The sequence below is a fragment of the Orycteropus afer genome, unplaced genomic scaffold (genome assembly GCF_000298275.1).
Source record: "Orycteropus afer afer isolate SDZICR_OR568_19922 unplaced genomic scaffold, OryAfe1.0 scaffold00028, whole genome shotgun sequence".
NCBI lineage: Eukaryota > Metazoa > Chordata > Mammalia > Tubulidentata > Orycteropodidae > Orycteropus > Orycteropus afer.
The window spans coordinates 16208328-16222657 of NW_006921615.1; the positions used below are offsets into that span (position 1 = coordinate 16208328).

At 38.3% G+C, this 14330-nt stretch overlaps 1 protein-coding gene across 1 annotated transcript in view; it reads left to right on the forward strand.

The window, feature by feature from the left end:
- Nucleotides 1-14330, forward strand: part of SFMBT2 (Scm like with four mbt domains 2) — a 299808-nt gene that overhangs the window by 174585 nt on the left and 110893 nt on the right. The window contains exons 7-8 of the mRNA XM_007935449.1: nt 3667-3768; nt 8994-9141. Of these exons, the coding sequence (XP_007933640.1) occupies nt 3667-3768; nt 8994-9141 (250 nt within the window). The remainder of the gene's footprint in view (nt 1-3666; nt 3769-8993; nt 9142-14330) is intronic.

Sequence of the window (14330 nt, forward strand, 5' to 3'; positions counted from 1 at the left end):
TTGCTCAGTCTTCCTTCTATGGAGTGGCTGGTGGATTTGAACTGCCAGCCTTCTGGTTAGCAGTTAAATGGCTTAGGCACTACACCACCAAAGCTCCTTATTAATAGATACATGTGGATATTTGAAGCCAGAGTATAAATACTTGTGTGTAGATGCAAGCTGCCTCTCAAAATGTCTGGCTGTTTCTCTCAGTATATTAAACAAGAGGGCTGAAGTTTCACATAGTTTTAAACCAAAACAGATGCATTTCCACAAGTAAGAGGTTCAAGCATTTGCAACTGAAACCTACTAGAAGTAATTTAAGACGTGGGAAATCTGAGCCATGCCTGGCAAAGGGAAAACTTGTTTCTAAACCTTTGGAATAATGCTACCTTTAAATAGTTTAGAAAATATTTTAACATCTTGCTGTTTTTATTTTGGTAAATAAAAATTTTGTAAATATGGCCATATATGATTTTGACATTTATGGGAATTTTTATGGATGAGCAGGGAGACAGAGAAAAGTTCAGTGATTGCCATATGAGCACCCAGGAAGCCCAGGGAAGAAGGAAAAGAATGTGTAGTATGTGTACAAGGTGATCGGATCCCCTCTTAACCTAGAAATGTAGTTTGATACAGTCAGCCAAAACAGAATACTCTTAGATCATTAACAGTAAAGCTCTATAGTACAGTCCTCAGCCCTGAAATAGGAATGTTCACAGAGGAACAAATTGCCCTCCTAAGTTTTTGTGCTTCATTTCTGAGGAGAGGCAACCATTTTTCACTAGACCACTGTAAATAGAGTAAGGAGGCAGTTAAAGGACTGCTGTTAGTGCAGGGTTCCTTGAGGCTCCTTCCAGTGGGACTTTGAGTGTGGGCTGTAGGATGTGTATGGACTTGGCTGAAGACTTTCAAGTCAGTGGTTAGGGTAAACTGAGGACCTAAGACTTAAAATGGGCCTGGAGGTCACAGGTCAAACCTACTTAGAAATTCACTGACTCTACCCAGAGAGCAGAAGCTCTCATGGTACAGTGGCTAAGGCATTCAGCTGCTAACCAAAATCTCAGTGGTTCGAACCCACCAGCCATTCCGTGAGAGAAAGATGAAACAGTTTGCTTCCATAAAGATTGACAGCCTTGGAAACCCTATGGTGAGTTCTCCTCTGACCTATAGGGTCGCTGTGAGTCGGAACTGACTTGATGGCAGTAAGTTTTATTATTAGTGAACCAAAATCAAGACTGTTTAGCCTTATAGTTGTGGATGGAAGTGAGGGAATGCTGCAGCAAGGAAAGACAGATGACAACAGGAAAACAGAAGTTCTGTGACAATATTACAGAACCTGTGTCTGGGGCCATTTACTATAATAACAAGTGTGCGATTAGTGCTTGAGGGCATTTCTGTATTATAAATAGTACAATAATGACTGCTTCAACTTGTTGAAGGAGCTCTGGTGGCACAGTGGTTAAAGCATTTACATGGTAACCAAAAGGTTGGCTGTTTGGATCTACCAGCTGCTCTGCAAGAGAAAGATGAGACAGTCTTTATAGCTTGGGACCCCTATGGGGCAGTTCTTCTCTATCCCAAAAAGGTCGCTATGACTCAGAATTGACTTGATGGCAGGGGTTGGTTGGTTGGTTCAACTTGTTAAGTATATTCAGGCAAAGTAGGAATATTTTAGAGTAATTCCTCTTTTTAAAAGGTTAAAGCATTTTGTGCTTAAAAGGGAAAAATAGTTACCTGCAAAATCCACTCCAAAAAAAGAAGAACCAAACTCACTGCCTGGAGTCAGATCCAACTCACAGCAACCTCTCCTTGGGTTTCCAAGGCAGTATTACTACAGAAGTAGGTTGCTCAACCTTCCTTCCAAGGAGTGGCTGGTGCATTTGAACCGCTAGCCTTCTAGTTAGCAGTCAAATGCCTTAGGCACTACACTACTAGAGCTCCCACAAAATCCACTAATGTGATTCAATTCCTGTTGATAGTGAGATATTGGGGTCATTCATGTCTGACAAGGACATTAAGTTTTAGTCTTTTAATTCAGATGTCTATTAGTCATTTTCTGTTTAGTTGTTAAGTTTCAACACTGCAGCTTTATGGCTCTGCTGAAATATAGTGGAGATATTCTTATGGCATTATGGTTGGTGTGTCTTAATATGCCTTAACTCTTTACTTTTTTTTTTTTTTCTTTCTGATCCATCTTCCCACCCACCTTTATAAACATTATTTTTAATAGAAAAAGATGAAACTCATCACCTATAACCAAGATAATTTCCTTAAGCCTTTCCTTATGTATATAATTTTTATGAAGTGTTTATTATATAATCTTATATTTAAGATTTTATATTTATAAAGGCTTAGAATGGACCAGTTCTTTTGATTAGTGTTTAGCATAGCAGTGATTGTCCACTGACCACATCCCTTCTCATTCTGATTATCCGCCCTCCTTGAATGTGGCCTTATTTGCTTCAGCCCAACCCATCATTTGTTGCACATCCATTGAGTACAAAGACCTTTATAAACTGCTGGGGGGAAATGAAAAATGAAAGGGTCCTTGTGGTTCTATAGGCGTTTATATTCTGTGCCTTGATTGCTACAGCGATGGAGTGGTGAAGAGTTCTATAAATGGTTCCTGTTCTCTGGCCCCATGGTGGACACCGACTGTATTGACCAGCTTTTGTGGAGGAAGCAGGCACTGCCCAGCTGGATTGTGTGTGATCCTCAGAGTTAGATGTAGAATGGCAGCACTGAATTAATTAGAAAGCCACTTTAGACTTGCAGAGAAAAGAAAGTGATAGATCCCTAGACATTTTTGTGCTTCACACCCAATTGATGTACTTGGAAAGAGCGGAATTTATTTGCAGCTATTACTTCCTCAGGGACAGGCAGCAAATACATTTATTTATCCACCACTGTTTATACAGTCTGTGAGTTATGAGGTGACCTCCATCTCGACCAGATAAATTCTGGTATCCAGAGTCCAGCCAACCTCATCTCTTGCTGTATAGCTGAAGTGTATATTGAAATTTGTTTTCTTGAGAAAGGAGGCAAACCCCGTTTCTCACACATAAGGTTGCTGTGAATGGGTTATAAAACTGCCAGGCAACTATTAAGTGGGGGATGTTGCTCATCTTTATTGAGTAGGGGTCAGGTTTAGATTGTCTGCAGAGCTGTTTGGGATGCTTATATGCACATATCTCCAAGATCTTCTTCTCTCACTGCCTAATTGGTTAAGCCGTGTACTGTGAAACACGAGGGGGCAGGGACAAACTGTATCACCTACAAGGTACTCACTGAAACCCTATAAAGTAAGTCCAGTAGCAAGAGGCCACGTTTCCTGAAGCTGCTCCTGCTGTGTTTAAGATGACTGATTGCCTCTATTACTCTGCTGTGCTCCAATGGATAGCACCTAGAAAGATCAAAGCAGTGGAATGTGAATTTTTTGCTTAGTGTAAATTTAAGAATGACTGCAAAGGCCTGTTTCCTCTCCCTTGGAAAAGCAATTTAGCCTGCAGAAAATAATTAAATCTGTAGTATCATGCAATAATTAGAAATTTGAAACAGGAGGGTTAATTATTTCAATCAGATTTTAGTTGTTGCCCAATAAAATGCTCAAGGATATCATCCAGATAGTTTCTGGGTTAATTTACAATGCTGTAGCTTTCAATATTTTTGTCTTTTCCCCTGCAGGATCATGCAGATTTGCGAAGCCATTTCTTCACAGTTGGTATGAAGCTAGAAACAGTGAATATGAGGGAGCCCTTTCATATCTGTCCTGCATCAGTGACTAAGGTGGGTTTTCCTCCCTTACTCCTCACCTCAGCTTCCAGAGAGAGGGTCAAATAAGTCACTCAGTTCAAAGCGAAATGAAATACACTTGTGCGAGGATATGCAGCAACGCCAAACAAACCAAAAGAAGATTGCCTTTTTGTTTAGTACTATTTAAAACTCTTCTTTTATCAGTGGTAACGTAGAACAAAGGAGCCTTGGTGGCACAGTGGTTAAATGCTCAGCTACTAGCCCAAAAGGTCTGTGGTTCAAATCTACCAGCCACTACACAGAAAGTAGTGGGAGAAAGAAGTCTCAGTCTACTTTTGTGAGCCCTGAAACCCTATGTGACAGCTCTACTCTATCCTTTGGGGCAATATGAGTTGGATTTGACTTGATGGCATGCAATAACAGTAATCTGTATGGGAACCAATTAGCAGGTCTTTTTTCCCATGGAGCTGCTGGTGGGCTTGAACCGTCAACCTTTAGGTTAGCAGCCAAGTGCTTAACCATTGTGCCACCAGGGCTCCTTTCATTAGCCCTAGTCATATATATTAATCACTTTAAAACTGTTTGTTCATCTTCTCAGTAAAGTAATTAAACTGCTTATGAGCTGCCTGTTGTAATCATTCTAATAGTAACTTGCTTTTCTTGTTGCATTGGTGATAGTTTATATAATCTATTTACATTTAAAAATAACAGGAAAATGAAGAAAAGCAAATTCCTACCTCTGATATCCTGCATCAGTGACTAAGGTAGATTTCCCTTTAGTATTTCTACTTTTTTTTAATCTGTTTCTAATGACCTTGTACATAGGGTCACTGTGAGTCGGAGCCGACTCAAAGGCACCTAGCAACAGCAATGACCAAAGGAAAGCTCAGGCTTCTAATATTTGCAGATTTTAAATTAAATTACTTTTTTATGTGAAGGTATTTGTATTATGATCTGATATTCTTTAAGATGATTTGCCGTCCCCATTGAAGAAAACTGGATGAAGGCATCTATGGTTACATCTAAATGTGTGTTTCTGCTTTAACTGTTCTCTTATCAGTGGTGGGTAAAACCAACAAACTAGCATTCTTAGCAAATGTGTGTTTTGGTTAATGACTTTATTTGCTCGTTTCATTGGGGGAACTTAATTAGAGGTTCAGAAGTTAATTCCATTTTGATATCTTTTTCTGAAGGAGACTGGGTTTATTAATGCAGCAATTAGTGTTTTAAACTGGATTTTCTCATTCAAGATTTGATAAAGTCTGAGAAATTTAGTGTTCATAATTTGTTACAGAATATGGAAAATAATTATTATAATGAATTTTTCTTCTTTCCTGAAGGCTTCTTTTCTTTCATGAACGTGAATTTTCTTTTCATGTTAAATACTGTTAATTTGTTTAAAACATAACTACATATGAGGGGAAAAAATGTATTTATGCTTTGAATGCTAATCTCAAGATTGAATTCCATGTCCTCTTGTTGATACATCATATCCATTAAAAGAGTTTTTATTTGAAATTGCCTTTAGGGACCTTTATTGTATATTCTGGTAGTTGTAGCACATTTTTCCGAAACTGAAGAGTGATAACCTTGTTGAAACTTGGCCAGAATTTTCCTTCATTCCAACAGCAGGTGATACAATGATGCCAGCTGCATATTTATCTGGGCTATATATCCCATTATACTCATTGTAAAAGGCCACTGTGTCAACTTCATCTGATATTTCTAAAATAAATTAAACAGAGGTACAGATGGGCTGACCTTGTCAGCGGTAGACTATCTCACATTTTTATGCCTTTAAATAGTTGTAATATATGAAGTTAGACTGTGACATATTACTTATAATTAGTTTTAGCCCAAATACCTTTATCTAGTTGGATAGCCTTTCAGCGACAGACATTTGGTTTTCACCATAAATAATTTTTTCTTTAAATTGATCTCATTGTATGTGTGTGGGTGGGGTGGGTGGGGAGGGTGTTCACTGATTTTTAACTTACGTTTTCCTTTTCTTATACTTTATACCAAAGATAAAATACTTATATCATTGTATTTCATGTGTATCATTCCTTCTTCTTTCATTGACCTTTTCTTCTGAAGTATGCACACATGAACATTCATTTTAATGGATTTTGGAGATTCCTTAGTGCCTGTTAAGGAGCTCTGGTGGTGTAGTGGTTAAGGCATTTGGCTGCTAGCCAGATGGTTGGTGGTTTGAACCCACTAGCTGCTCCATGGAAGAAAGATTTGGCAGTCTGTTTCCGTAAAGATTAACAGCCCCATTGGAAACCCAGTGGGGGTCACTGTGAGTTGGAATCAACACAGTGGCAATGAGCTTGAGCTTAGTGCCCATTGTTATATGGTCCCGTAGCACTAAGGGTTTCTACCAGTGGACTATAAAACAATATACTTTTTCAATATACATGTTTGTAAGTGTGCATATATATGCATGAGTCTAGATCACCTTAAATAACAAATGTTTACTGAGCATTCATTGTGTGCAAGACACTCTTCTAGATAATGGGAACATAGAAGACAGAAGTCCTGGCTCTTATGGAGCTTATATTTTAATGGGGGAGGAGCCAGACAATAAATAATCAGTAAATAAATAAAGCATGTTAAATCAGGGAAGGGGATAATGGAGTGTTGGGTTGAGCGAAGGAGGATATGATTTTAGTTAGGGCTGTCAGGGAAGGCCATATTGGGAAGGTGATGTTTGACTCTTTGCTCCTTAATGTTTAATTTCAAAGGTAAACCTCGAGTAGTTTATAAACTATTTAGTGGAATTAACATAGAGAAGAACAGAAGTGGACTTTAGTCTCCTGTTTAGGCTTAACCTAGGTTGCTTCCAGGAAATATTTTGTAAATGAATGAGCCAATAATTACAGATTAGTAAAAATGTTAAGGTTCTGAAAATTGCTTTATATCTGTTGAGTTGGAAAGTGTTCTTTATTTTCTGTCCTGGTGTATCCGCTGTTCTTGTTGTTGTTGTTGTTATTTGCCATCAAGTCGGACCTGACTCATAGCGACCCCTTCTTGGGTTTCTGAGGCAGTATCACTACAGAAGTAGATTGCCCCATCTTCCTTCCGAGGAGTGGCTGGTGGGTTTGAACCACCAGCCTTCTGGTTAGCAGTCAAGTGCCTTAGGCACTATGCTACCAGAGCTCCAGGTCCTTTAAATCCATCATGTTTTTTAGTGTTGAGGTCTGTCTGATCTTTGCCCTCTACGTTGTCCATCAGCATGCCTTATTCCTATTTCTTCTTTGATGTTTTTTCTTATATTCAGTGGACATTTATCAAATTTCTATTTTTAAAACATTTTCTATGCATTGTGGAAATACACTGATGAATGAAAAAGAGGACCCTCTCCTCAGAGAAGGGCCCTGTGTGGTGCAAATGGTTTGGGCTTGACTGCTAATCTCAAGGTCAGTCATTCAGACCCACCCCAGTAGTACCATGGAAAAAAGCATGACTGTCTGTTTCTGTGAAGATTACTGCAGCCAAGAAAACCCTATGGAATAGTTCTACCCTGTAACACGTGGGACTGCTATGAGTTGGAACTGGTGCCAATGGCATTGATTTTTTTTGTTTTTGTCCTCAGCAAACTTATGCTTTTATTCAGGGAGACGGAGACAGATGTGTCACCACTCCACCAGAAAAAAATGAGAACTTTCAACATAGAGATACAATACTTTGGTAGCACAGAGCAGGGAGCCCTGTCTTTCAATAAGAAGGGTTGGGAAAAGTTTCCACTGGCATTGACAGTTGAGATGCACCTGGAAAAAAATACGTGTGGTTTTTTTTTTTTTTTAGTTATTGTTTAGGTGAAAGTTTCCAGACAAAATTAGTTTCTCATCCAACAGTTTATACACATTTTGTTGTAACATTGGTTGCAGTGCCCTCAATGGAACAGCACTCTTTACCCTTCCTCCCTGGATTCCCTGTTTCTATTCATCCTTCTTTCCTATACCTTCCTACCTTCTGAGCTTTCTTTTGGGGCAAATGCTACCCCTTTGGTCTCCTCTGGTTGATTGTACTGAGGAATACATTCCTCTTTGGTGTTTTTATTCACTTTATAAGCCTGTCTTCTCTTTGGCTGAAAGTTGATCCCTGGGATTGAGTTCAGTTCCAGGCATGAAGGGTGTCTAAGGGCCATAGTCTTGGAGGTTCGACTAATCTCTTTCATACCAGTAAATCTGGTCTGAAAAAAGCATAATATTTTGATAGACTAAAAATGGAGTTGGGACATTCTAGCCTACAAGATCTCTGAGTGAGGATAGTGAGTGAGTGGCTGTTGTGTTGCAGGATAGGGTATTTGTTGTTGTTGTTGTTTGCCGTTGAGTCGGCCCCGACTCATAGCAACCCCTCCTTGGGTTTCCGAGGTAGTATCACTACAGAAGTAGGATTGCCCAACCTTCCTTCCGAGGAGTGGCTGGTGGATTTGAACCGCCAACCTTCTGGTTAGCAGTCAAGTGCCTTAGGCACTATGCTACCAGGGTATTTGTAGGGCATTAAAATTGGAGAGAAGTGATATATGATAAGGATAGAAAAATGAGATTCAGCCAGTTCTTAGAAGGTCAGGAAACATATAAGAAGTTTGGTTCTGCTGTAGACAAGGGGAACCAGCATTCCAGACTGACCTTTCAGATGAGCTTTCAACCTTTAGACCTGGTTTTCATCTAAGTTAAGGTTTCTCTAGGAGCACTCGTGGCTCAATAGTTAAAGCATTTGGTTGCTAACCAAAAGGTTGGTGTTTTGAACCCACCAGCTACTCCAGGGTAGAAAGATAAGGCAGTGTACTTCCATAAGGATTTAAACCCTGAAAACCTATGGGGCAGTTCTACGCTAGTCCTATAGGGTCACTATGAGTCAGAATCAATTCAATGGCAGTGGATATATATTTTTTTTTTTCAAAAAAAAAAAAACAAAAAACATTTCTCTGTCTTTTTTCATTAGTTTGTTTTTCTTCCCACTGTGGCCATTGGTTTTTACCTCTAAGTCTTTGATTTTTTATTCCTTTTCTTTTCTATATTTTAGTTACTCAGTTATTTTTAAATTAATATGACCACAACATCCAATTTTAATTTTTTTTGCAGCTGGATTAATTTAGCTACATTGAAATACCTACCAGTTAGTCTCAAATTATTTTTGGTGAAATATATTTATTGTCTTTGGAAGCTGTACCAGAATTTCATGTTAGCACTATTTATAATTTGAAGGAATTAACCCTTAGCTCTTTTTTCTTTTTTTCTTTCTTTCAGGTTTTTAACAATCATTTTTTTCAAGTGACTATTGATGATCTGAGACCAGAACCTAGTAAAATCTCAATGCTGTGCCATGTGGATTCTTTGGGGATTTTGCCAGTACAATGGTGCCTTAAAAATGGAGTCAATCTCATACCTCCCAAAGGTTAGTATTTTGTGAGATTTTATAGGGTTTGAGTGTCTAAGAGAAGGCATCTTACTGTCATTATAGTAATACTTTGGTTAATCTGGAGAAGTTTATATTGTGAACTGTGTAGGTGTAGTAGAAAAATAGCCTACTTTGTAGTTTGTTTGACATAGAAGTCAGTTACAGATCCATCACCTACAGAGATGTGTACATATGGGCTTCTCAGTCAACTTTTGTAAACATTAACTCCCCATCAGTTATTATAGGAGCTCTGGTAGCATAATGCCTAAAGCATTTGACTGCTAACCAGAAGGCTGGCGGTTCAAACCACCAACCACTCCTTGGAAGGAAGGCTGGACAATCTACTTCTGTAGTGATACTGCCTCGGAAACCCAAGTAGGGGTCGCTATGAGTCAGGTCTGACCCCATGGCACATAATAATATGTGGATAGGTTGTAGTATTGCTAAGTGGTTGAGGTTAAAAACTTGAAAGTGCTGAAAAACGGCTTTCAAAATGCTAATGGAACATTTCTTCAAATTTCTAAGTCAGATTTTCCCCAGAGTCCACATTGATCTCACATATCCAATACTTTGATGCTGCAATACATTAAAATAATTAAATTGGGAGCCAGGATGCATTCAAATAATTTTAAATCAAGAACTAACATCCATTATTATTAAGAGCTATCCTTGTAATTAAGGAGCTCTGGTGGTGCAGTGACTAAAGCACTTGACTGCTAACCAAAAGGTTGGGGGTTCATACCCACCAGCTGCTCCACAGAAGGAAGATGGGGCAGTTTACTTCTATAAAGATTGACTGCCTTGGAAACCCAATGGGCATCACTATGAGTTGGAATTGACTCAATGGAAGTGGATTTGGTTTTCATTAAGTAGTGTGGTTTGTCGTTACTTACAGATGCAAGGCTTATGCAGGGGAGAAAGGAGCAGGGTGAAAGGTAAGACTATGAGAAGTTAAATAAAGGTAGTAACAGAAGAAAAAATTAGAAAGAGATTAGAAAAATAAACTTAGGGGATGGTTGATCTTAATGGACAGCCATGGATAACACAGGGATTTGAAGTACCATTTATTTATCAGATGGGTTAGAAATCCAAAAGGACAAACAAAATGGAAGAATCTGTTATAGATGACAGTATGGAAGAACAAGGATTCTCATGCTTTGCTGGTGAGAGTGCAGTTGGGTGTAACCTGTACGAAGGACAGTTTGGTGATATTTACTAAAAGTAGAGATGTATTGACTCGTTGATTCAGTAGTTCCACTTCTGGAAATTTATTCTGAAGTTATACTGCATAGATAAGCAATATATGTAAGCATATATTTTCTACAACATTATTTATAACAAAAACACAAAAAATCCAAGTGCCTACCCTATAGGGCAACTGGTGAAATAATTTGTATATATATTTAATGAAAACTATGCAGTTGTGAAGGAGCTCTGGTGACTTAGTCCCTAAGGAAGTTGACTACTAACCAGAAGGTTGGCAGTTCAAATCCACCAGACACTCTGCAGAGGGAAGACTGGGCAATCTACTTCCATAAAGATCTACTGCCTTGGAAACCCAAAGGGGGTCACTGAGTCGGAATTGACTCAATGGCAGTGAGTTTGTTTTTTTGGTTTATGCAGTTGTAGAAAAGATTTAAAAAAATCTCTATGTATTGATAAGGAAAGCTATCCAACATAGACTATGAATGCTATGGATCATTATGCATAGTATGATACCTTTTGTGTGTGTGTGTGTGTGTGTGTGTTTGTGAGACAGGAGATAGGTATTTGCTCATATTTCTGCAAAGAAACTCTGGGAGATTACATAAGAAACTAATGGAAATGATCATCTCTGTGTAGGATGTGGAGGGGAAGAGCAAGGCAGATGAGGGCAAGGGCAGAAATGAGACTTTCCAAAGAATCATTTTTGTACCTTAATTTCTAAACCTTTCAACCTATTCAAAAATAAATATATGCGCTTAAAAGTAGAGGATTTTATAATTTAAAGAGATTTTAAAAATTATCTCCTAGACCTCTATCATTTTCTACATGGGGAAGTCAAGGCTCAGTTGTGTTAAATTATTTTTCAAATCTTGTGAGACAGAAGTGGTATTAAAATCCCTCTTAAAATCCCAAGTCTAATACTTTTTGACATATCCCAAGTCCTCACTTTACTGCTATTCTCTCTCAATCATCTCTCCACAAAATCCCTCCTTCTCAGAAATTTTATGGAATTTGGATGGCCTTAAGCAGGACCAGCTGAAGTCCACAGACCATGACTTTTTGCAAGACTGACCGAAAGTTCTCTATGTTAAAGTAGTTGGAGGATTATAGTTCTAGGGAATAATTTTCTGAGTATGTGTCGTTATAAAGACTCATGGCTTTATTTAGTGAGATCTCTTACCATCTTGTGAGAGTCAACTTTATTTACTTTTGCAATTAAAATGAATTAATATTTGAAGATGGTGGTGATCTTGGTAGAAATTATTTTATGATTTCCCTTTAAGGTCATTTTTTTTACATGTCTTATATCTCAACATTACCCATTACCACCAAGTTGATCAAGTTGATCCCGACTCATAACCCATTGGGTTTCCAAGGCAGTAAATCTTTACAGAAGTAGATTGTCCCATCTTCCTTCGACAGAGTGGCTGCGGTGTTTAAACTGCCAACCTTCCGGTTAGCAGTCAAATGTCTTAGGCACTGTGCCACCAAGGCTCCTTTTTATCTCAACATTAGGGCCAAAAATTATGCTGTAGAATATTTTCAAGCCCCATTCTTTGCTTTACTGATACAGGAAAGTATAAGCTCTCTTGAAGTTTATTGTTTCTAAATTAAATTCTTAACTCTATCTATATGGTATATAAACCAAAACCAAACCAAACTCAATGACACTGAGTCAATTCTGACTCATAGCGACCTCCACTGGGTTTCCAAGGCTGTAACTATTTTCAGAAGCAAACTGCCTCATCCTTCTTCCCTGGAGTGACTGGTGCATTTGAACTACAGGCTTTTTGATAGCAGCCAACTGTCTTAAACATTATACTATCAGAGCTCATTATATAACACCAAAACACCAAACTCACAGTATATAGGATTTATTATCCATATTGACAGATGATTTTGGATGCTTTCATATGTGTATGTTTTCTATGAATGTGCTGTGTTGGTTAGATTTCCGTTAGAACCACAGACACTGATTAGATTTACTGTGTGCTGCCTAATTTCAAAAACTGAACACTGAGCTATCTTTGATTCTTCTATTTCTCACATCCCCAATAAAATCCATCAGTGAATCCTAGGAGCACATTCAGAATCTTGACCAAACCTCATTGTGACCTCCCTGGTCCATGCCACTATTACATCTCACCTGGGTTACTTCACTGACCTCCTGCTTTCCTTGGTCTGTTCTAAACACAGTAGTGACATTTATTATCATGTTAAAACATAAGTCAGACACATCCTTTCTCAACTTAGACTTTCCATTGCCTTCCAACTTTACTCAGTGTCCAGGTGGAGACAAGACTACAGCCTAAAATGTCCAATGGTTCTGGTGCCCATCTCCCTGTCTGATCTCATCTATGACTGTCCTCCTTAGTCTGCTCCAGTTACACCAGCCTCCTGCTTCTTGGAGCATGCTGGGCACATCCCTTTGTCAGGACATTAGCATGTAATAATCCCATTGCTTGGAATGCTCTTCCCCTAGATAGCTATAAGAATTTTAGAATCAGCGTATAAGTTGCTTTAATAAATTCTGTTGGAGTTTGATTGGTACCTCATTGGATTTATACTTTAAAGAGAAATTGACATTTTATTTTATTATCTTCTTATAACTTTCAATCTTTTGTTAGAATTTTCCCTAGGTTCCTTATACTTTCATTCACTATTGTGAATGAGATTTTGTTTATTCATTTCATATCCACCTACCTTACTGAGCCCCCTCTCTTAAGAACAGTTTGTATAAGACATCTGATTCTTGAAGGTTTTATAAAACTAGCTTGTATAACCATCTGGAACATATGCTATTTTTGTTGGTCTTTTGACTATTAATTTATTTTCTTTAATGATGATATGTTTATTCATGGTTATCATTTGTGTTTGAAACAGTTTGGTAACCTGTATATACTTACAGAATTGTCTATTTCATCTGTGTTTTCCAATTTATTGTCACATTTTTCTGTTAGGTCCAGCTCATTAACTGTACTATTGAAATGTTCTATATCCTTGTTTTTTTTTTTTTTTTTTGCCTGTTTGCTCTGTAAATTTCAGAAATGTATGTTAATATATCATTCTGAGTTTGAGGACTTGGCAATTTTGTTTTTTGTGTTTGAAGCTATGTTAGGGCATTCAGATTTAGGATTGTTAGAACTTCCTAGTGATTATTCTCCTTAGACCTAGTAGAGTATTTTGCTTGAATTTGAAGTCTGTTTGTCTGACTCTCCCTCACGTTGGTTTATTTCCGTAGGTGATTTGTGATTTTTTTGTTGTTGTGAACTAATTTTCAATGGTGGTTGATATTTCTGTGGGAGTTCCATGACCCTAGATTGAAGTAGTTCCTCTGCAGAGCAATTCTGTGTTAGCTTCTACCCAGTATTCATTCTTTCTTCCTCCCTCCCTCCCAGTCTCTCTCCCTTCCTCCCTCTCCCTCTCTCCCCTCTTTTTCTTTCTTTCCTCTTTTTAAATACACAAGTCCTCAAGTATTAATTTGTTGCTGTCTCTATCTCCCCACTAGAAAAAAAAGTTCCATAGAGTCAAGGATTTTTTATCTCTTGTGTACATTTAGAACAATGCCTGGTACATAGTAGGTACTCCCGGATTTTCAAAGAATGAATGACTGAGTGGTATTTTAATTCCTCAGTCTGTTTCGTACAGAATTGTAATAGTAGACCTCATACCCACATGGGCCATTGGCCTCTCTTTTTTCCACCCCCTCAGCTAGAGTCCTGAGCAAGTAGCAGCCATCCCTGCTGTTTTTCTTTCCCATTGGGCCAACTTTGTCTAGTCCCATTTTCACAGATTGGGTATAAGCTTGGGTATTAGATAGTAGATCTTGCTGCTTATCTCCCATGAGCCTAGGGTCATGTTCTGTCCCCATGTAAGGCCCTGGAAGCGTTTGCCAGACTTCTCAACTCTAGCTTTAAGGGCCCTTTGGTTTTTTGGCACCTGGATGTTTTCTTCTCTTTCAATTTGCGTATGTATTTAAA